The sequence below is a fragment of the Onthophagus taurus genome, chromosome 1, assembly GCF_036711975.1.
Source record: "Onthophagus taurus isolate NC chromosome 1, IU_Otau_3.0, whole genome shotgun sequence".
Lineage (NCBI taxonomy): Eukaryota > Metazoa > Arthropoda > Insecta > Coleoptera > Scarabaeidae > Onthophagus > Onthophagus taurus.
In genome coordinates, this window is record NC_091966.1 from 14,415,498 (window position 1) to 14,440,534 (window position 25,037).

General features: G+C 34.2%; 2 protein-coding genes across 2 annotated transcripts; one reads left to right on the forward strand and one right to left on the reverse strand.

The window, feature by feature from the left end:
* Nucleotides 1–282: 282 nt before the first annotated feature.
* LOC111429405 (Nucleobindin 1) lies at nucleotides 283–16,180 on the reverse strand. The gene is made up of 4 exons (XM_023065310.2): nucleotides 15,922–16,180; nucleotides 14,702–15,860; nucleotides 721–1,245; nucleotides 283–599 (listed from the first exon to the last, which is right to left on the reverse strand). The coding sequence occupies exons 2-4, from the start codon at nucleotides 15,719–15,721 to the stop codon at nucleotides 387–389; spliced, it is 1,758 nt and encodes a 585-aa protein (XP_022921078.2). The 5' UTR covers nucleotides 15,722–15,860; nucleotides 15,922–16,180; the 3' UTR covers nucleotides 283–386.
* A 6,076-nt stretch (nucleotides 16,181–22,256) lies between these two features.
* Nucleotides 22,257–23,262, forward strand: LOC111429406 (distal membrane-arm assembly complex protein 2). Its single transcript, XM_023065311.2, has one exon. The coding sequence runs from the start codon at nucleotides 22,329–22,331 to the stop codon at nucleotides 23,172–23,174; it is 846 nt and encodes a 281-aa protein (XP_022921079.2). The 5' UTR covers nucleotides 22,257–22,328; the 3' UTR covers nucleotides 23,175–23,262.
* Nucleotides 23,263–25,037: the final 1,775 nt, after the last annotated feature.

Here is a 25,037-nt window from a genome sequence, read left to right on the forward strand (position 1 = left end):
GTTAGCGCTCACAGATAGAGTCCAAATCGGGTTATTCCTCAAGATAGAGCCATGCGTCTGAAGACGTACAGCCAAACCCGAAACTTTGTAGTTTTAATTGTTATTTACCGTTAGATTGTTGTAAACTACTGTAGTAAATTTTAGTGTAAAGTATAGCAGATACTACCTCCCCTGTATTATTAGTACGTTATTTATATCGAAATTTCACTGTATTTAAAAAAAAATTGCATTTGGACGAAAAATATGATGACGTATTAAGTAGTGTACTCAATGAAAAACAAATTAAAGAAGACAACTTTATTAGTATAGGATTATATTACATTGATATTTAAAAAATATGATTCTGATATTAATTACTCACTTAAATAGAATATTTTTATTTTAAATTAAAGTTTATTAGGTTGCTGTTGCTGATCTTCACCTTGCTTTGGCTGCAAAATAGGTTCATCATGTTTTTTATTCTTTTCTGGGTTAATTCCTTGCTGTTGTGAATTAGTATCCTGATGTGGAACATTATCATTCTGAACATTTACCTGTGGAACATTATTTTGTTGTTGCACTCCTTCTCTATTCGGATTAGGAATATCTGGCGGAGTATCCTAGAAAATTTTAAAACCATCGAAATGTATTAAAAGAAACTAATAGTAAGTCTTGTTAATACTTTTTATTTCGCTTTCTTAGTTAGTCTTAAAATTAACCCATTATTTACTTAAATCTAACCTTTTGTGCATTATATTGTTGATTTACAGCCTGTTGAGGCGCATTACCAACTGGCACCTGATAACCACCAGGTGGTACTTGATAACCACCTTGTGGTGGTTGTCCACCATGTGGTGCTTGATAACCACCTTGTGGTGGTTGTCCACCAGGTGGCACTTGGTAACCCCCTTGTGATGCTTGCCCACCAGGTGGTAGTTGTTGACCACCTTGGGGAACTTGATAAGCACCATGAGGTGCTTGTCCACCTTGTGGCATTTGATAACTACCAGGTGGTACTTGATAACCACCTGGTGGTGGTTGTTGTTGGTAACCACCTGGTGGTGGTTGTTGTTGGTATCCACCAGGTGGTCCTTGATAGGCACCTGGTGGAACCTGTTGGGCGGGATGAGGTACTTGATAAGCGCCCGGTGGAACCTGCTGAGCAGGGTGCGGGGCTTGATAAGCGTTTTGTTGTTGGTATCCACCCTGCGGATAACCTTGAACCTGAGGTGGATGATAACCGGGAGGTACTTGTTGAGAAGCTGCCTAAAGAGAGCAACAACAAAAAAAAAAGAATGACTTCACTACACAAAGCATTTATAACAAAAACATAAGTAAAATGAAACATTAAAACAATATGAAATTAAAAAATGTAAATGTATATACGTGTGTAATATAACAGATTATACATAAACAATACTTAATGCAAATAATATTAACACATTTTTTTCTTTTCAACAAGTGTTCATAAAATTTCATCATCATAAGACATACCTTTGTTTTATTTTTGCGAGATGTACCTCGTTTAAAAATATGCAATGAGATTTCGTTGAATGAAATAATCTGTTCTGTCTGGTGTTTTTGTTTTTTTTGACTTAAAGTAATATTTGGTTATTTTTAAGTTGTAAGTTGGCAGCGAAATAAAAATGGACACTTCCTGTCGAATGAGAAAAGGTGTTAGGTGCGTTTTAGTTATCCTTTAGACAAAAACCTAAATCTGCAAATGTCACTTAATTTAAAAACAAGAAAATAAAGAAATACAGTTCATTTCAAAATAAATAGCATACAGAACACAACATTTGGTCCTTCGAGCGAAGATTATCGAAAATTAAGTGATATCAACATTGTGGTTAGGTTACATCAGCCAACAAGTTTCGACGCGTCGCTCTTTGTTGGTGACGTCATTACGCTGGATGGGAAGGCAACAGACGCTAATATTAAACAACGGCAATACAGGTTCGTGTCCTTTATATTTGGTCCATCCTTTTAATCCCTTTCACGAGTACAAATCGATGCGATGGAACAATTAGTAAAGAAGCGCGCCGTAATAAAATCACAAGTTACACGATTCGGTTCGTTCGTAGACGAAGTACAATTGGGTAATAAAAACATCGCGGAATTAAAAACACGATTAAAACGATTAGAAAAATTATGGGACGAATTTGATAACATACAAACGGAAATCGAAGAAAACGAAAAAGGTGACGAACAAAGTCAATCAACGGAACGCGAAACGTTTGAAAATAAATACTTTGAGGTTATTTCTCGCGCTGAAGAAATTACCGAATTAAATAAATCAGTCAACAAGACAACAATCGTCGATACTTATTCACAATTTTCTGCTAATTTACCATCTTTGAATCTTCCTCAATTTAAAGGATCATACGAAGAATGGTTGAGATTTTTCGAATTGTACAAATCGCTCGTACATGACAATGCAAGGTTAAATAAAATTCAGAAATTTTATTATTTACAATCTTGCTTGAAAGATGACGCTTTACGAATTATAAATTCACTCGAAATATCAGAAGCAAATTATGACGTAGCTATTGAGCTATTACGCGAAAGATATGAAAATAAAAAGGTTTTGATACGGAATCACGTAAAAAACATTTTTGAGCTACAACCACTGACCCGAGAGTCGCACGTTAATTTAAGAAAACTTATCGACAATTTTCTAAAAGATTTTCGTTCTTTACAAACATTAGGTGAGCCAGTACAACATTGGGATACACTTTTAATACATATTGTATCAATAAAATTAGATAAGCAAACACAACGGGAATGGGAAACTCATTCAAAAAACATTACCACGCCGAAATTGGATCAATTTTTAAAAGTTTTAAAAGAAAAATGCCAACTTCTTGAATCATTAGACGGTAAACTTGCAAATAAATTCAATGAACGTACAAACGAAAAGGTATCAATGCATATTACTTCAAATAACGAAAAAACAGCCTTTTTGTCTTGCACTTTTTGCAAAAACAATGATCATTTTACATTCAAATGCGAAAAATTATTAAAATTACCTATTAACGAACGTTACAACGAACTAAAAAAGAATAACATATGCACAAATTGCCTAAAATCCGGTCATACTCCTAATAAATGCAACAGCAAAAGTTGTCAAATTTGTCAGAAACGTCATAATACTATTTTACATGACAAAAATTTTCATTTACGTCAAAGACAAGCTACTAATATTAAAGCACACGTTAGTCGAAGCGAAATATCAAAAATTGATCACGATACCAAACAAAGTCGTTGGAGCGACGACGAACAAGAAAACGATGAGAAACCGCCAATCACTATGACATCACAAAGTTATATTCCTAAAACAAGACAAATAATTTTGCCAACTGCTATTATTAATGTTTACAATAAGCACGGAGAATTCGTTAAATGTCGTGCGTTGCTGGATTCGGGCAGTCAATCAAATTTTTGCACCAAATTTCTGTTCGATAAATTGCAGTTAACGGGAAAAGATATAGCTGCACCTGTTTCCGGTATTAGCCAAAGCATTTGCAACATAACTTGTAAAACAGAGGCAATTATTAAATCAGCAGACTGTTCCTATCAAAACAAATTGGAATTTCTTGTTATCGACAACATTACTGGTAGCTTACCACAAGCTTCGTTCGATACATCGAATCTTAGAATTCCTAGTGATTTAAAATTAGCTGATCCCAGTTACAACGAAACAAACGAAATTGATGTTTTATTGGGATGCGAAATATTTTACGACTTAATGAAACCAGATCAGCTAAAGTTGGGAAAGCACGGTCCTATATTACAAAATACAAAGTTAGGTTGGATAGTTGCCGGACCCATGTTAGGAAAAATAAAACAGAAAAACGAAACAAGATGTTTTTTGGCAACCGACAATTTACACAAGCAGATCGAACGTTTTTGGGAAATTGAAAATATTGAAATTGCAAACTCTAAATTGTCAAAAGAGGAAATGGAATGTGAATTGAATTTTCGCGAAGAGTTTGAACGTGACGAAACCGGACAATTTACAGTTAAATTGCCTTTACGAGATAATCACATATCATTAGGAGATTCTTTTGATATAGCAAAAAACAGACTAATTTCGCTAGAAAGAAAACTAGCAAAAAATTCAAATTTACGGCAGGAGTATAATAATTTCTTAAAAGAATATGAGGATTTAGGCCACATGACTCTTACTTCTTTCGATAAGTGTGATAATGACATTGTAAATTATTTGCCTCACCATGCTGTAATAAAACAAACGAGTAGCACTACTAAAGTAAGAGTGGTATTTGATGCTTCAGCGAAGACGACATCAGGCTTAAGTTTGAATGACGTTTTAAAGGTTGGCCCAAAAATCCAGAGTGATTTGTTCGATATAGTTGTTAGAATGAGAATGCACCCGATAGTGATAACCGCAGACGCAGAAAAGATGTACAGAATGATCCTTATTCATAAAACACAAAGAGATTTTCAAAGAATATTATGGCGATACGACCCTAATGATGAAATAAAACCGTATCGTTTGAACACAGTTACTTACGGCACATCTAGTGCATCATTTTTAGCAACACGTGTTTTACATCAGGTTGGCTTGAATTGTAGAAATTCTAACGCAGTAGCTTCTAACATCATATTACGAGATTTTTACATGGATGATTTGATAACTGGTTCTGATGATTGGCAAGAAGCACTGAAAATTAAAGATGAACTTGCTAGTATATTGGCGAAATCGGGCTTTAAATTAAGAAAATGGCAATCGAACGATAGCAGGGTTCTACACAATGAGAACAACCAGCTAGACAAATTTCAGATTAACGACGGAACTGAGACAAGAGCGTTGGGAATTGTTTGGCATCCACGAGAAGACACTTTACATTACAGTACCGATTTTGAAATTAAAAATGACAAAATTACCAAACGGGTTATATTATCACAGGTGGCGCGAATATTCGATCCTTTGGGTCTCATTAATCCATGTATTATGAAAGCTAAGCTAATTTTACAAGAATTGTGGCAATTACAAAGCGATTGGGATGATGAAATTCCGGACTGTTTAAAACAAAAATGGTCAAATTTTATTAAAAGCATCAAAATGATAAGCAAAATAGCAATACCAAGACCGGTTATTGTAGCAAAGGTGGTGTCAATTACATTACATGGATTTTCCGATGCTTCGCAGGTCGCTTACGGTGCATGCATTTACGTTTGTTCGAGCAATGATAATGGCGAAAAATCATCTCATTTGATTTGTTCAAAATCCCGAGTCGCACCTATTAAACAAATATCGATAGCTCGATTGGAATTATGCGGAGCATTTTTGCTTGCTCAATTGATGTCAAAAATTAAATCAATAATGTTGACAAATGAAAAAATACAAATAAAAAATGTTTATTATTGGACAGATTCAAGCATTGTTCTTTCGTGGCTGAATTCTGAATCGCATAAATGGAAAATTTTTGTGGCTAATCGCGTCGCGGAGATACAAAGATTGACAGAGCGCGAAATGTGGAAACATGTTCCAACAGCTGATAATCCAGCAGACTTTGTTTCACGCGGTCTTAATCCCGACGAACTGCAAAATAAGGAATGTTGGTGGAAAGGTCCCGAATGGATAACATTAGAAGAAACGCATTGGCCCCAGAACCACACGGTAACGATAGACGACGTACCTGAAGCTCGAAGGCAAAATATTAATTTTTCATATTTGATAGTGAATGACTTCGATATATGTACCCGCTATTCAACATTTTTAAAATTACAACATGTTATGGCATACCTACTTCGTTTTGTAAACAACATAAGATCAGAAACTAAATTAAGCGGTTTACTTTCTTTGGAAGAACTAAATAATGCTACAATAAAACTATGCAAAATTGTGCAAAACCAATCTTTTACACAAGAAATATCTCTTTTGCAACAAGGAAAAATGGTTCATAAACAAAGTAAATTAGTATGCTTAAATCCATTTTTAGATAACAATAACTTAATTCGTATAGGAGGACGTTTAAGGCACTCCGAATTATCTTATGATGAGAAGTTTCCAATAGTTTTACCTGCAAAACATCATTTTGTCAAATTAATTGTTAAGTATTATCATCATAAATACTTACACGCTGGTCCACAATTCGTTTTATCCCGTATTAGAAGTAAATTTTGGCCACTGGATGGTAGAAATACCGTACGTAGATATTTGAGAAATTGTACAACTTGCTTCAGAGTCAAACCGTTAAATGTTGATCAATTGATGGGCGATTTACCAGATTTCAGAGTAACACGTACACGACCATTTGCAGCAATCGGTTTAGATTATGCAGGTCCATATTTAATAAAAGATAGTAAGAGTAGAAGTCGTGTGGAACTTAAGGCTTATTTATGTATATTTGTCTGCTTGGCTACAAAAGCTGTACATTTGGAACTGGTAACACAACTGACCTCAGAAGCTTTCATGAACGCCTTTAAACGTTTTGTATCGCGCAGAGGACTTTGCAGGACTGTTTATTCAGATAATGGAACCAATTTCGTTGGCGCTAATAATGATTTAAAGAACTTATATAACCTTATTAAAGAGACAGCTAAGGATGAAAATTATTATTCATACTTTGTTGACAATCAGATAACATGGCACTTTATCCCACCAAGGTCTCCGCATTTCGGTGGTCTTTGGGAATCGGCAGTGAAATCTTTTAAATTCCATATTAAGAGAGTTTTAGGTGAAACTAAATTAAATTTTGAACAATTTTATACGTTGCTTACTCAAATTGAAGCAATCCTAAACTCCCGTCCAATATTACCTTTATCCTCTGACCCCACGGATCTAGAACCGCTTACACCTGGACATTTTTTAATTGGACAACCACTACAAGCAATACCTCAAGAGAACGTTGTCGACGTACCAACCAACCGTTTAAACAATTTTAAACAACAGCAACAATTGTTGCAAAGATTTTGGCGTGTTTGGAATCATGAATACCTACACACCTTACAACAACGTTCAAAATGGACGCGCAATAATCATGACGTCCAGATTGGAACCATGGTTTTGTTGAAAGAGCAAAACATACCTCCACTACAATGGCGTTTAGGTCGTATAGAAGAGCTATATCCCGGCCAGGACCATATAGTGCGCGTAGTGTTAGTACGGACAAGAAACGGCATGGTAAAACGTGCCGTTGCAAAAGTTTGTCCGTTACCGATAGATGAAGATTGACTCAGTTCAGTGGATATATTCTACAAATATTATATATTCCTATTTTTCTACAAATTTGTATTTGTTTTCATTTATGTATGTTGGTTTTAAATATTGATATTTCAAGGCTGGCGGCATGTTCTGTCTGGTGTTTTTGTTTTTTTTGACTTAAAGTAATATTTGGTTATTTTTAAGTTGTAAGTTGGCAGCGAAATAAAAATGGACACTTCCTGTCGAATGAGAAAAGGTGTTAGGTGCGTTTTAGTTATCCTTTAGACAAAAACCTAAATCTGCAAATGTCACTTAATTTAAAAACAAGAAAATAAAGAAATACAGTTCATTTCAAAATAAATAGCATACAGAACACAACATAATCTGAGTGGTCCAAAGCAAAGGCCTAAGACTTTTATTAATTTATATCAAAGCAATCTATCTTAGTGTTAGACCAGCGATTCTCAACCTGTGGTACTTGGCTGCCGTCGTGGTGGTACGCAAGGTAAATGGTTAGCAGCAAAAACCAAAAGTATGTTTCTTTATTTAAAATTCACCACACAGACCCAGTCTATTATTTACTAAATCAATGTATTAAACCTTCTTTACTTAAAAGACAATTCGAATCACAAACAAATCTATTGATTATTTTAAAACAGCATTAGGTAAGTGGTCTAAATGAAAGAAGCCAGTTTCACCAAGTTAGCTTAAGAATCGCTAAAAGTTTAAATTCCTCCATTATCGTAGACCGGAGTTCTGCATGATGTATATAAGAGAAGAAAAAAGTAGCAATGAAAGATTATACAATCATAGATTACGTGTTCGTTAGAAAAATTAATAGAAATGCAATAATGGGTAGCAGGGTAAAGAAAGGGTATGAAATAAGAAGTTTCGACTATTTAGTAGTAATAATGCAAAATACGACTGGACATCCATATAGAAAAGAAAAACAAAGTAACAAGCATGATATTATTAAGAAGAGAGATGAGAAAATTGTAACAAAGAAATTATAGAAAAATAGATACAACAATAGAGATAGGCGACATTGAACACAAATTAAATCAGTTCAAGACAGTTCATACTAGAACCTGCAAAAATTACATGTATCTACCACATAAAGGAAACAACAACGTGATTAGAAATAAAAAAAGGAATTGGAAAAATTAACTAAAAAAAAAAACGCAGACAGTTATGATAAAATTATTATCATCAAAAGCCGCTGCAAAAGTGATCAATGACCTAACCAGTTATTATAGCTTAGCAATCCGAAGAAACACAGCATCTGTGCTAGAAATGAAAACCGAAATATGGGCTGTATTTTACTATAATAGTTCATCAGAGAGAAATCGTCAATACCATTCTTGACCTCCTAGTAAAGATAGCTGGTGTAAATGGCGTCAAATAAAAGCGAATAATAATTTAGACAGTTTTAAGCACAAGAGACTACCACTATCTACAGAAGTTCAAAAAGTTATTAAAAAGATTTACCAAGATTCAACATATTAGAACGCTGTTAGGAGGAAACACCCAGAATAGTAATGAAAGTCTCAATTTGCTCATTTGGACGGTTTCTAAAAAACATCTGCATTCTGGCCAATAGTTCAGTTTGCGACGCATCTAGCAGTGAACATTTTTAATGAAGGTTACACACCGTTATTAACAAAGTAGGGGTATTACTTATCTTTTTGCATATGGAAGCCAGACATGCCGAAAGGCTACAATGTCTCGAACGGAAACATATCACACACCACTAAACAGGTGAGAACAGAAAAAAAAATTTTGATGCACAAAACCAGGCCTTCTGTGAAGAAGGTACCTTAATAACAGTACATAGTTCAATTTCAACTTACTACTGAAAAGTTGTATTTTTTTAAATGTTTCACATGATTACACTAAAACTAACGGACCGATTTTTTTTGGTCCGGGTCAATTTTTTTATCCTCTTCAGATCCCAGGTCCATTTTAATGGACACTTTGTTTTTATACCATTATAATGTTAAATTATTGTTATATGCTTTGGCAACCGTGTGTCCATCAAAATGTACAGGCTGTTGCTGCCATCTGTGGGTTTAATGTGCAAGTTTAACGAATGACTAATGTTTTAACGTGCAAGAACATGAGTGCCTTTAAACTTTTTTTAAATTTCAAAAAATTTATTTAAGCTAATTGACCTCTGTGAAACCGTTGGTAAAAATTTCAAAACATTCTGTCGAAGGGTTTTTTGTGGGATCTGAAGAGGTTATACCATAAAAGTAAACAAAAAAACGTATTCAAATTAGGCGTAGTCAAACCGCACTATTTAAAACTATTAAAAAAACATTACAAACCATAAACTTAATTTTTGTTTGTAACAAATGTTAAGAGAAAAGATACGTCGTAGTATTGTTGGCGTTATTGCACAAATTCATCGTCAATCCCCACTTTTAAGTCTTGTATTATTGCCGGGCGTACCTCATACAGCTTATACTTGAGATATCCCCACAAAAAAACAGTCACACGAACTCAGGTATGGCGATCGTGGAGATCATTTTTACTGATGAGGCGATTTGAAAAAAATTCTCTAAGAAAGTTCAATGTAATCCTAGCTGTGTGACAAGTTGCTGAGTGTCTATCTTGTTGTAAATGCGTATTCGTATTCATAGATACTTGTGGGATGAGAAAGGTTTCTAGCATTCGAACAGATCGAGCTGATGTTACGGTAACTACATGGCCACCATCATTCTCAAAGAAGTATGGGCCAATTATGCTATTCGAAAAGATCGTACACCAAACTGTAACTTTGGCCGAATGGAGAGGTTCGTGAAGTTGATGAGGGTTCTCAGCGGCCCAATCGCGAAAGTTGTATTATTAACATATCCGCTGAGGTGGAAATGAGCATGCGTTCACAAAAAAAAGGCGAACAAGATAATTTCGGGGAGTCAAAGCATGGACTATTTGAATTTTATACAATCTTGTCATTACGTAAAATTCCTCTTCCTGTTCTAGTCGAACTAGTTGTTCAACTAGTTGTTCTAGTCCACTCTTTTTAAGTTAACGGTCCAAACAGAAATGGCTTTCCTACTCGGAACAGGAGCAATGTTGGAAATAGAAAAGTGCTTTATAGAAGATCACCAAGAACTTGTTTAAGTTATTAATACTAATGAAAGTAGGAAGAGTTATGAAATAACAGAGGACAATAGCATTTTGAATGAAAGTGAAGATGATGACTTAACCTTCAGCATATTACAGACAAAATTAATTTCTACTAACAACAACCAAAACAGTACAATTTGAGATTGTTATAAGGAAATTGCACAAACTACAATAAATTCACTAGTCTGGAGTGAGATATAGAAAATTATTTAAATCAGGAACTCAGTCAAATAAACGAGTTTCCAATAAAATAGTGGAAACATAACCATTAAATGTTTCTGTTTTTGGAGACAGGAAACATATTTGAAAGCAAAAGGAATAGACTACTATCCTTAAATGGTGCCAACCCAATATTCTTGCACCACAATGTTCCCTTATTCTACTTCGACTATTAAAACTTAAAGTTTTTTATATAAAATGTTTATTTTTTTAAGAGTTGCTTTGATAGATATGAATATATTTTCCTTTTTAAATAAAATATCTAGTTCTGCTACTGATTGTTGCTCTTGCTTATCTGTACAGGGTCTGCCACGACGAGTTGAGTCTATATGTATATGACAAACTACTCACACAATTTTTGTGAAAATTTGCATACAGGGTTTATCCGATGTGGTCGTTTCAGCTAAAATATTTTCAGTTTTGTCCAACTTTCGGTTATACCGGAAATGGACCCCTACTTCGTTATTTTAAATGGAATGTACCAATTTTTATTGATTTTCCCCGCTAAATTTTAATATAATTTGATATAAGTCATCATATGTTCAGAGTACACCATTTTTGAATTATTTCAGTTTTTTCAAAAATTTTGGCAGATGCAATCCTTCACAATAAAAATAATTTTTCGAAATTACACTCGAGTCCGGCCAAATATGCTCAGGGTTTGCATAGACAGGACCCATAGCTTACATAATCCTTGAAAAGTTTTTTAAAAAATTATACAGGATGGTCAGATATTTGCGCCGAATTTCCCTATCTCGAAAAGTCGAAAACTTAATTTTTTTAAATGGAATTTTTTCCTTCACCAGCGTATTGTACGATGGAAAATATCATTATTTCGGGCAAAACATATCTGCAAATTTTACAAAATCATCTACAACCGCTAAATCTAAACTGGAATCAGCTGTGGTACCAACACGACGGAGCTCCAACTCATAGTAGTGCGCAATATTGCGCTTTTTGCAAAATTGTTTTGAGGACCGTTGGATAACTAACAACGGACCCCAGAAATGACCTCTCCGTTCGCCCGATATCACCATTAGATTTTTTGTTTGGAGTCGTATAAAAGATATCTTGTATGCTATACTGATTACAACAAAGGAAGAATGCCAAGAAAGGGTTCGTGATGCATTTCGAACTCTTTCTTCGGAAGAAATTCGGAGTGCCACTTATGTCGGGTTTTTAAAAAGAATTCATAAATGTCTGGAAGTTGAGGGCAACCAGTTACTATAGTTATATCAATTTTACATTCTTTTTTTTTATTTTTCATTTATATTGTTAAATATAGTACCTTCATTTCTCTTCTGCTGTTATAAGTTTTATTCTATTATGAAAGATACAAAATGTGTGGAGATCGGGCTTTGAGGAGAATTTTTGAATGCAGGCCTCACCCATGGGTTGTATTTTCGAAAGTACCAAATTGTTTCGTTTTGATGTTAATCGCAAAGTCTCCTTATATCTCAGCGCACAATAGTTTTTGTTTCATATCACTTTCCTCAAACCAAAGCCAACTAATAACTTTAAATTTATTAATAATCAAAAAAATTTAATTTTTTCAAGATTCTACGAAAACCGTACATTTTAGATATAGGGATGTACTGACAAAGTTCCCTTATTTTTCAGCGTACAATACGCTGGTGAAGGAAAAAATTAGCGTTGCCATTTAAAAAAATTAAGTTTTCGACATTTCGAGATAGGGAAACTCGGTGCATATTTCTGACCACGCTGTATAATTTTTTAAAAAACTTTTCAAGGGTTATGTAAGCTATGGGTCCTGTCTGTGCAAACCCTAAGTATATTTGGCCGGACTCGAGTGTAATTTCGAAAAATTATTTTTATTTTGGCAGATGTAACCCATCATCTGCCACTTCGGTCTCCACTTAGGTCCTCTCCTATTTAATATTTACATTAACGACGTCTTTGAGGTGATTCATAGTGCACAGTGTTTGATGTATGCCGACGACCTAAAATTATTTGCTAGAGTGCCCTCACCTCTGGATTGCTGTAATTTACAGCGCGATATTTCTGCGTTGCTCCGTTACTGCAGCTCAAACTTTATTACGCTTAATTCTGGAAAATGTAATGTAATCTCATTTACAAGGAAGGCGAATGTGGTCAGATATGAGTACGACATCAGTGGCATAACCATACCCAGAGTACCTCAGATTAGAGACTTGAGCGTCCTATATGACGAAAAACTGATGTTTGAGGGCAACGTTGGTGCAGTGATCGCCAAGGCATGGCGCATGCTTGGATTCGTTATGAGAACCACTCAAGACTTTGCGGATTTCAATGCTATAAAACTCTATATTTTGCTTATGTTCATAGTATTCTGAATTTTTGTAGCTCCGTTTGGAATCCGCAATATCAAACATACATTTCGAGAATTGAAAGAATTCAAAAGAAATTTGTAAAATATCTCTGTCATAAGTCCGCAATTAATTACATTGATTACGATTCCGCATGCTCATCCTTCAATCTTTTATCTCTTCGTCAGCGCCGTCTTTGTAGTGATGCCTTAACATACCACAAAATTATCAATGGCAGCTTCGATTCACCAGCACTTCTTGAAACCATTAATATACGCGTTCCTCCCCGATAGCTTCGATTAGATTATATATTTCACACTAACATTTCTCGCACGAATGTCTTTCAGAATTCTCCTATGGTGAGAATAGCACACACTTGTGATCATTTTCATCGCAATGCGGGGGTTGATGTCTTCAGTAGTTCACGTAGGGAATTTAAACGTTTGGTAATTGCATGTTCTAAGCTTAAAGCTGATCAATTAATTTAAGTACTTAATTCATTAATGAGGTTTAATTTGCGTTTTTTTTTCAATGTTATTATTATTATAAAGTCAATCCTTTTATTTTTTATTGTTATTATTTTTATTTTTATTATTTCAATTAACTCGTTACGCTGTTAAAGTAATTTTGCTTTAACATTGTTCTTTAGTGATTTGTTTTTGTATTATTTTGTGGCACAGAGTTTGTGGGTTCGTCGCGTTTCTGTGCCTATAGTGTTAATAATAAATAAATAAATAAATCTTCCAAAATTTTCGAAAAAAACTGAAATAATTCAAAAATGGTGCACTCTAGACATATGATGACTTAATTTAGTGGGGATCTCGAAAATGCAATAAAAATTGGCGCATTCCATTTAAAATAACGAAGTTGGGGTCTATTTCCGGTATAACCGGAAGTTGGAGAAAACTGAAAATAATTTAGCTGAAATCACCACCTCCGATGGACCTTGTATGCAAATTTTCACAAAAATAGTGCCAGTAGTTTGTCATATACATATAGACTCAGCTCGTCGTGACAGACCTGGTACAGTTTAATATCAGGCTACCAAAAATTCGCTGGGAACCTGGAAAACCGAGTACTAATCGGGTTCCTGGTGCATTTCTAATTTAAACCATATGTATACTAACTTGTATCAAATTTTATCAAAATTATTGGGACACATCTCCGGATTTTCCCTGATTAATAAAAAAAAATAATAACAAATTTTATTCATTTTACTTAATGTTAAACACAATCATTTATGAATATCTCTCAATACTTAATAAATTACAACCATTCCTAATAATTTAAGATAAGAATAAAACTGTTCTAAACTTTAAAGTTGGAAGAGGAAATAATTTCCTGGCCAAACCATTCACTTTCCTTTTCATTAATAATGAATAATGGAAAAGGAGAAAGTAACGAAATTATGAGAAAAAGAAGCATGATTTAATTAACATCTGCTTGTACTTTATCATTAAAAATTTTTACCTGAGAAATATTTTTACGTCTTTTCCATAGAAAAATTCCAAGAAAAAAATGTGTTAATTACTTACCTCTTTCAACAAAAACATAAATTAACTTAAATAACAAAAAGCATTAAAGTAATAATGTCATGAATTTATATTATTCAAAAAATGCAAGAAAGTGATGTGGATATCAAACATAAGGTTTACTCATGAAAAAAAAACTTTCTAGAAACCAACTATTCTAAAAACGTGAACGCTTTGCAGTTTTTTTTTGGTAAATAAATTAAAACAAGCCACGCTGTTATTACCTGATAGTACGATTTTAAAACATCCCCAAAGAACGGATGTTTCTGTTAAAAATTATCAAAGATATTTCAAAAATATTTCCAGAAGAAAATATTTACTTTAAATATAAAAAAAATTGTAGATAACAAATTAAAACTTACATTATGCTGTCTGATGTATTCCTCAAACTCCTCATCAGTGAATTGTCTCCGTTCATCCAATCCTTGCCATCCGTGGTCTTCTTGGAAGTCATTTCGTTTTGTTTGAGCGATAAATTCATCAAAATCAATAAATCCATCTCGATTAAGATCAACTTCTTGGAAAACAGCTTCTCGCATCCTCTCCATTTCTTCCGCTCTTTCTCTCATATCGTCTTCAGGTGCTCCAGCTGCATACATTTTATCTAATTCTTTGATAAAGAGTGCTTTCACTTCCGTTTCATCCCACAAACCGTTTCCATCCAAATCATGCAATAAAAAGAAAGTTTTTGGATCAAAATTTTGTTGCATTTGATCTTGTTCTTCCCAAACTTCCTCCAATTGTTGTTTATGTCCAGGTTCATGTAACTTTTCGTGTTTTTTATGTTTCTCTTCTTGTTCTTTATACTCTTTTTCTAATTTATTACGTTCATCTGGAGTTGTTTCATTTAATTTCTGTTGTTTCTCAAATTCTTTTTGCATTTCGTATTGTTTGAATTCATCTCGTCGCTTTTTATCAGCTTCAGCTAAATCTTCGGTAGTTTTCTTAATCAATTTTTTTAAATCATCAATTTCAAATGTATGAGGATTCTCGTGATCGACATGGTGATGAATTGGATCTTCATCGATTTCATTATCGTCCATTAATTCTTTTTTCTTTTGCATTAATTCTTTTAAACGATCCAATTCGCGTCTTTTAATTTCATCCAGTTGAGTTCGGACGTGATGAGCAACAAATTGTAATTCGTGGGCTATTTTACCAGTTCGGATATCATCTTCATTAGCTTGTTCTAATTTCTTTTTAAATTCACCATCTGATTCAAGTGCATTAACTACTTCGCGTAAATATCTATGATATTCCATGTAATCCTCAAGACCATCTTTAACTGGTTCGGTTTCTTTTTGTTGATTTTTTGTAACCGGTGGAGCAAAGATTCCACAAAAGAATGTTATGAAGAGAAAAATGATTGATAATGAAGGCATTGTTAATGCTTCACTGAAGGTTGCTTCAATGTGGTTTAATCAATAGATAAAAAAAGAGATTAATAACATATTTATTTATAAATAAATTAGGTTGTTGAGTGAGATTTATTTGTTGAAGTCTTTTAATTGATCGTAGATTCTAGAAAATTGTGGAAAAATTGAGTTGTTAGTAAGAAAAGTAAAATTTGTTATAAACTTACCAAATAAATCCTTTAAGCTACACTAATAGTTACTAAATGGCTAATAAATCGTTGAAATTGTGAAATTTATGAAAGAACACGTCAATGTTTTGGGCAGTAGTAGGAGGGGATTTTCTTGATTTTGATAAATATTTTATAAATAAACGCATTAATCATCAAAAGATTGGAAAAGTAACGATTTTTTTGTTTAAATTCGCTATAATCGCAGTTTTTAAATATTAACTTATTTTAATATTATAATTTTATGAAATTTGTCAATCTGACGTTTAATATATGAACGCATCCCAGGCGAGAATGAAATTATTTGTTTAAAATATTTAACAAATTTATATAAATGTAATTACATTTAAATATTAAGAGATTTATAATCTCAACAATAATTAGATTAATTAAATAAATTCTTTTTTTTTTAATGAGTTATAAAGTCACACAGCGGACGGTAAGTCAGCAATTTAATTGCTAATAGAAACGATCGACGGGCAAAAGATGGCGCTAGTTAAAAGTTATTAAACTTAAAATTTATTATCCGAATTTTATTACTAACTTTTTGTAGTATTAAATCCATATAACTGAACCCATTTAAATCATAAGTGTGGGGGTTTTCTCACATATTATAAAATAATATAACTAGTATTTTTTAGAACAAGATTTTGTATTTGTAATATAAAAAAATTGCCTTCCTTTTTTGCTGAAGTCTATTCGATAATCATAAAAAAAAATGAATTTATACATAGTAACGTAAAATAACCGATTTCTTGATTTTTTTGAAAACGTAAGTAAAATCAATGTGGCAGGGAATATGTGCAACGCAACAATAAGCTCAGATATTTGCTGAACAACTTTTCTTGTTTTAATGTGGGTTCAGGAAACACTATAGCTGTGCTACTGGGTTGTTGAATGTAAGTTATGACTACAATCTTAACTAACAATAAGTCTACAATCTTAATTCTTTTGGACTTTAGGTCAAGGCTTTTGTCATATCATATCTTTGTGGCTAGAACTACCATTTACAGATTTAAGCAATATGGTCAAAACTGTTCCAACATGTCCTACCAATGGGCTGCGGAAGACATAAGCACTGATATTGTGCTATCAATGCCATCAGATTTGACGGGATCACCATCAGTGATTAATGCTCGATATCAGATTGTACTGCCTGAAGGGTAATCTTGGATCGGAAACGAAAATTCTCTGGTTCAAGCAGATATTTGCATGTTCATAGATGGATCAAAAACGCCGGAAGAGGTCGGGGCAGGAGTATACTGCCCTACACTTCGGATTAAGCAAGCTTACCGGCTGAATATGTACTGTACTGTATTCCAGGCGGAAGTATTTAGTATTGACATGGGTGCTAAAATCCTTCTTGAGAGGGATGTTCTTGAGGACACCTGAAAATAAATTATTTCTGAAGCGCCTGTTGTACTTACAGTAAAAATTATTTCGGCCACAAAGGGTTAAGTCACTATTTAAGAAAATAATCATGTTCAAGTTTTTCCTGGAAAGTCTGTTTCGACGTTCATTCATAATTTGGCCAACTTTCGAAAATACTCCTTCTAGAGGAGTATTAGGACTCCTTCTATTATTCTTTATAAGTTTTATGAGTTTTTATAAGTTTGTAAATTCTGGCAGTAGATTTTTGAGGCGCATCCAAAATTCAATTGGATTCTGAGATCATGTTATAATCGAGATCTCTAAATATTGTCTTACAATGAAAGTCGCGCTCGTGCTTGGTATTGAACTGTTTTTCAGAGTAGCAACTTCTCGATCAAAATGTGACCGAATGTTTTCTTCATATTTGATGTCGTTAGTTACAGTTTCAATTGACTGTTTTTCAACTATCTCACTTTTATTTTGGAAAATAGACAATATTTCAGTAGTAATTAATTTTTGCACTGTGTCTGCCTTTTCCTCATCACAAAATGCAGCTTTTTTACATCTGAGATCTAAAAACGTTGCTTTTGCACAAAGTGAATTCTTTGATTGTAAGATACCAAGTTGCCTTCTAACATCATCTTGTAAAGCAATTTTTAAAGATTTTACACTGGTTGTTTTAGGAGTGCGGTTTCAGCGATTGCCGTAGACATCTTATAAGAGGAATAATTAACTACATGGTTGTATATTTCTCATCTGACAATTCATTAGTCATCTTTTCAAATGATTTCAAGATGGAGACTAATTGTAAGTCTGTGAACATATCCCATTCTGTTCCTGTAACAAAATCTGGAGCTCGTGGTAACGATGTTATAGCAGCTGATAGTGGGTCTTTATCGTTAAAAGTCTTTCTGTCATAATTAAAGAAAAATTCCTTATTAAAAGAGAAATTTGGTATGGTAATATACCAAATTTCGGAAGGATCTATCTAGTTTGGTTAAATCATCACATTTTAGTTTAAATAACATAAATATTGTATAGTAATTGAAATGTGAACTAAAACTGAAGGATAATACCATTTATTTGTCATTTTTTTTTCATGGCATTTTTCATTGTTTTTTTTTTCTTCACTCTGATCTAATCTAAAATATGGTGGTTTAATCAATATAGGTAGATCTATCTGAAATTTTGCATAGTGCCATAATTTCTCATTCTGAACAACTTTCTTAATGATATTTCGCCGTATCATGAACAAAAAGCTTACTTTACCTGAACTCAAAATAGTTTTTGCTTCACTATCAATGCCGAGTTGATTTTCAAAATATGAAAATATTCTTAAAATTCTCAGGGCTTAATTCCTTACTCTTAAAATAAAATTCTAAAATTTTTAAGTCATTATACCTCTTGTAACATCTATCCTGGGACACACTGTACTTATGTGCTAGGTAATATTTTCGAAGATAATAATTTTCCGCTTGGTGGTTTGTGTTTTGATATACTTCTATAATTTGAAGAAATCTGCAGTTGAGGCGCATCGATTGATTTTAGAAGGATATAATGAGATTGCTTTAAGTGAAAGAAGATGCCGTGGGAGGTTTCAAAAATTTGGAAACTGGGAGTTTGACGTGGAAGGCAAAGAATATAGTGGAAAGCCGAAAGTGTATGGAATTGGAAGCATTATTGAAGGAAGATTCGTGCCAAATGCAAGAAGAGCTTGCACTTACATTAAAACAGACACAACAAGGAATTTCGCATCGTTTAAAATCGTTGCAAATTATTCAAAAACAAGGAAATTGAATTCCACATAAACTTAAGCCGAGAGACGTTGAACGCCGATTTTGTATGTGTGAAATGTCGCTTGCCAGTTTATACCAGAAAGGGTTTTTTGCATCGTAAAGTCACTGGTGATGAAAAATGGACCAACTACGATAACCCAAAGACGAGAAAATCATACAATATATTCGAGCTTGTTCACTTCACCCGGCCAACACTTGTCTGATGCACTGACACTTTTTACAACTTCACAGCTTTGATACGATCTTTAGCAATTTTTAATCAATTTTCTTCAATGGAAGTGAAGCCTTTGAAAGAATAAAAAGCTTCACAGCCACATCAGCTATTCCCCTGATGAAGATACTTCAAACGGTAATTTTGCGTCAAATTCCTTCCTATGTTCTGATATAAAACTTAAAAACAGCAGTATCTATTTCTGAATTCCTTTTATATTGAAGAATTGTTGGAAAATGAATAAATTGCTGATTAACGATATCATTTTCAAAATATATAACTTGCGCCAAGAAGCAGTCACATTTTGTATTAAATCAGATATTAATATCCCATTTCCTAGCAACTCTACGTTAAGTGCATTCAAACAATTTAAAATATCATTCAAAAAGCCATATTTTCCATATTGGATCTGTTTTCAAAGACTTCCAAGTCTTTCCCTTCTAATCTATCCAAACTTTCTAAGCTTTTCTAAACTTTCTATCTTACTCTTTTATTTCGCAAAAACGTTCAATCACTTGGCCTATACTTTACAAGTGAAAATTATTGTATTGGAGTAATCTGAACTGTCTATGTTGAAGTGCAGAACGAGATCTAATAAAATTGACCAACGTCACCAAGCGTACTGACACTCTTCAGTACACTTTTCAGTAGCGTACTGAGATTGTTACAAAGAACTGCCTGGTGAATGATGCATTTGTATGATAACAACACAGCATTCTTATTTCTAATTGTTGTTACTAAACTTTATCTTTGCTTTATTCTTTTGATTTCTTTCTACCCACCTTTTCTACAGCTAAACTTCCGAACTACTTACAAAAAAGCATATAAACGATTCTATTGTACGAGTAACTGCAGGACGGTGCCGTGTTGGAATCGCAATCCGAACTGGGCATCTGGTATGACGTTCAGTTCCTCCACTTCCTCTGCAAGTCGTTGCAGTCACATCCTTTCGGCTGTTTTACCAACAACAGAAAGCAAGCTCATAGGACGGTAATTTTGGGGTAGGATCGAGGATTGTCCTGATTTCAACAAGAAGATTATGGCCGGAATACACGAGTTTACTTAGTTTAGTAAGTTAGGATAGCAAGCTAGATAACTGTCCTGGCTTGCTGCCCTCGCTTGGAAGATGCTAGTGCTAAGTATTTACATGATGCCAGTAATTTTAAACCAGCCAAGCCAGTACCATTTCAGACGGTTGACTGTATTTACAGTACAACACGTCCGTGATTCTAGCTTGGATACAAGCTTCCCTAGCCACACGAAGCTAAACCCAAGCCAAAACAGCGAAATCAGTGGTGGGGAAAGTTTACTAGCTTTAAAAATAGAACGGCAAGCTATTAAACTATCCTGACTTCAGACACTAGCTTACTGGCCTGGAATAAAGCTAGTCTTGTATACACGAAGATAGATATTTGAAGAAATCTGAAGTTGAGGCACATCAATTGCTCGTAGAAGCATATGGTGAAATTGCTTTAAGTGAGAGAAGTTGTCGTGAGAGGTTTCAAAAGTTTAAAAGCGGTGAGTTTGACGTGGAAGGCAAAGAACGTAATGAAAAGCCGAAAGTGTATGAAGACATGGAATTGGAAGCATTATTGGAGAAAGATTCGTGCCAAATGCAAGAAGAACTCGCACTTACATTACTTTCTAATTGTTGTTACAAAGCCGTTAGCTTTGCCTATCATTGCCGGCGCTCCGTCAGTTGCAACTAATCTCTGATTTTGTCATAAAATCATCAGAAATCTTAAATAAACCTTCTCCACGCGTCTTTTCTTTCAATGACAGGATTGTATTAAACTATCCTGACTTCAGACATTAGCTTACTAGCCTGGAATAAAGCTAGTCTTGTATACACGAAGATAGATGCACTAGCATGCTAGCTTACTACCATTAGCTTGTTATCCTAGCTTACAAAACTAGGCTCGTGTATTCCGGGCATTAGGCCTGTGGATTTCCACGTCTTGGACCGCAGCCGAAACATCGCCTTATCTTTGTTAGTGCGGCTATCACCTTCCTGAGAGGATGTGTTAGCGCTCTTGTCGGGAGTCCGTCGTTACCTGAAGATTCGGTACCGCTTTTACTTGCACGAACGTGCTAGGATCAATTTCGTCTTTCTCCAGTATCAATCGTACGTTTCAATGGATGCGTCGGATGTGGTTTATATTGACGCCCTCGATGTTCGGGCTGTACTAAACAGAAAACTGGATGGGAGACATGTTTTATCTCTTGGATATCAAAATCTTCACCGTCTTCTAAAAGGCGCCTTGGTTCAGCTGAATAGCTGACCGTTCAATGACTTCATTACAACGAGCGTTTTTGAGCTCTTCCATGGAAGGCTTCACATGGCGAGCTAGGTGGTTATACTCGACCTCGTGGCAAGATCGAGTATTCGCTGCTAGCGTCTTCTCATCCGATTTTGCTCGCGTATCAAGTCTCTGTTTTTCTGGTGCATTCGGATTTAGCCGTGCTGCTCTTAAGACAGCTAAACCTGAATGTTTCTAATGCTATGTGTTAGTTTTGCTTTTAGTTTAATAAAAATATACAACAATCTAACACTGAATTATAACTAAAACTAGAGCTAACAGTAGCACTGGAACTAACACTAGACCTAGAACTAGAAATGTTCGGGTTTAGCCATGCGTCACTTAAGACGGCTAAACCCGAATGATTCTAGTTCTAGGTCTAGTATTTGATCTACTTTTAGTTCAATAAAAACATACAATATTATACAAATATTAATATTTATGGAATGTTTCTATTTATTTAAATATTACCATTTGAAGCAACTAACCAACAGAAGATGGCGCTAGAGTGTAATTAGAAATTTAAATTGCGTGGGTGTATTAAAAGGTTAAAATCAATTATTTAATTTTTGTTAAGTTACTTTGTATTAATTATTATTAATTAAAAATAAACAATACTTTCACTATTCTTTTTTCCAATTTAAATGTATCATCAGAACGTTTCCCAAAAATTAATACATAACCTAACATTTAAATGCCTCGACTATTTTCAAATTAATATTTAAAAAGATGTTTAAAGCTCTCAGATCGACACGTAATAAATTAAATTCACCTTTAATATGTGGTTATTGCACATCAAATGAGAAACATAACTCGAAAATGCCAACGGATTTAGTTAAACAAACCGATATAACCTCAAAATCTGAATTGGATAAGATGAAAGAGGATGTAAAAAGTTTAAAGTGGAGAAGTACCTGGCATGAAAAAGAAGGACAGTATTACAGTACGTTAAGAACGTTTTATACGGAACATAATAATTCTGCTGTGATGAAGTTTATTCAAAGTCCTATAAAATTGTGGCCATCCGATATTAAGAAATGGTGGGCAGGAAAACAAGAGGAAAAAAGTATAATTATGCAACAATATATTCCCGCTCGTAATCAAATGTTGGGGAATGAATTAGCCGCTGCACATTTTGTTGTACATCGAGGAGGTTCTGTCAAGTTTTTCGGACAAGATTTTTGGATTAAAAGAAATGACATGAAACAATATAATTTACCAAAAAAATATGATCCTGACTGGTTTTTACAAGCTATAGATTGCAATGATATGGAATTATATTATGAGGGTCTAGTCAATATGAGAGATTTACAAAACGTCGAATGGTTCAGTATTAGTGGGTGTGAAAACATGGATGATTGGTGCCTGGATAGGATTGCAAATATATTTTCAAAATCACTTTTGTATTTGGATATACGAGATTGTCCTAATATTACATTTAGAGGGTTGGGGGCACTTGTTAAAATGGAAAAATTAAAAATTTTGTATGTTAATAACATAATTATTAGTGATGAATGGGAGATGACTTGTTTGTTGTTACAAGAAGTTAATCCTAAACTTGATATTAGAACCTAATTGAAGTATATTTGATTTAATTATGTTTATTATAAATTTTGTTTGTTTCTTGTACAGTTAAATTAATAAAGTTTTGGATTTAATTGTATTCAGGTTTATTATGTTTAAAATTATATAAGTTAATTATAGGATGTTCAAAAAGCCACACAATGCAATAAAACAACACATTTAATAAATAAAAAACTTTATTAAAACAATAACAATAGATTTCATCAAACAAAATGACAAGAAATGTTCAAAATTGCTTCAATTGGCTTCAATATATTTTTTTGCAAGTTTTAAGTATTCTTCCATAATTTGTAGTATTGAAGTTTCAATTGTTCATTTTTTACCAGTCTTTTTTCCATTTGTGCTAGCCTTGCTACTGCTCCACGTTTGGATTCTCCAAATTCTGGTTCAGTTTTAAAAGGGATTGTGGCAGTGTATGTACCGTCATCATTCCTCTTTGTGTTGTTTTGGTAATGGTCTTCACAATCGGCATCTTCTTTCGTTTGAATTCTTGGAACTAGAACTTCTTCAATTTCCCAGAACTTCTTTAATTGAGCGTCTTCTTCGACTCGATTTATCATGCTTATAATTGTCGTTGCTTGTTTCTCTTTCATTGTTCCTGATAAAATGCATCCAAACGCCGTCGTCTGTCCCAATAATCCAGGTTCAACTTTATGAATTCCGTCTTGAATGAGTTTTCCATATTCTTCTGCTCCAATAATAGCATCTATGGGACAGGGAATATTGTAGGTGGGATCAAGTAGGATTTTGTTGTTCCAGTGTTCGTCTGAGGAAATAGGTAGATTTTTGTTTGGTAATGATTGCATTGGCTTAGATTGAGGAAAGTGGTATTGAGGGCAAAGTTACTCGGAAAAAGAGGTTGAACGTTTAGGTCCACTTTCCATTTTGGTATCTTTGGTGTGCCGTCTTTTTCCGTGATGAAGAAGGCTTGGAATCCTCGATCGATAAGTTTTCGGAACTGCCGGAATCTGTCTTGACTTTCACCAGGGTTGTTGCTGGAAGAACTTCACTTTCTAGCCCGCTTGATGCTCCTTTTTTAGTAGAAACTAGGACTGAATGTTTTGTAGATTTAGTGTTTTGATTAAGCACAATTTGAACACAATTCAATAAATAGAAAACTACTAAAACAATAACAATAAATGTACTTCCAAACAAAATGACAAGAAATGTTAAAAATGGCCTCCATACATTATTTACTGGTTTTTTAAAATTTGCGACGATGCTCGCACACATTTCTACTGTAATCTCGTCCCAGGCGTGTATCAGAGCAGTTTTGAGCGCTTCTACGATATGCGGTAGTGTATCGTGTTTCTGGCATTTTCTGCTTTAATAGTAAAATGGACCAAAAGGAATAATCCATTGCGTTGAGATCCGGCGAATTAGGCGGCAGAACGTCAATGTCCCAAAAGCCGAGAAACAGCTTTTCGCAAGTGGCGATTGTCGATTTGACCAAATGTGACGGCGTCCAGACTTCCTGAAGAATGAATCCTGCTCGACCAAAGTGTTCCACCATCCACTGCTCCAAAACGTCTCCTAAAACTCGCTTTTGATAACTGACGGCGGCGTTGATGTTGTCGTTTAGATCAATAAAAACCAACGGTGTTTTCCCGGTGGTGCAAATGCAGGCCCAAACCATCACAAAAGTAGGGATCGTTAATTCTTGCAGTAGAGGTCTTCTGGTCAGGGCCGTCCTAAGATATTCGGCACCCCAGGGCTGTTAAAAAGAGTGTGCCCCTTTTCATAACAAAATTCAGGTTCAACCTGAAGGAGTCAATGTATTATCCTTGCATTAAACAAAATCAACATAATGAACAAAAGCAAACCATGTATTACATTTAATTACATCTAATTGCA

Bases quoted from the DNA above. Each gene is read 5' to 3' on its own strand.
- LOC111429405 (XM_023065310.2), bottom strand. From the start codon at position 15,721: ATGCCTTCATTATCAATCATTTTTCTCTTCATAACATTCTTTTGTGGA. The intron at 1,246-14,701 runs GTAAGTTTTAAT...TGCTCTCTTTAG, and splicing joins AATACATCAGACAGCATAAT to GCAGCTTCTCAACAAGTACC. The intron at 600-720 runs GTTAGATTTAAG...AAAATTTTCTAG, and splicing joins AACAATATAATGCACAAAAG to GATACTCCGCCAGATATTCC.
- LOC111429406 (XM_023065311.2), top strand. From the start codon at position 22,329: ATGTTTAAAGCTCTCAGATCGACACGTAATAAATTAAATTCACCTTTA.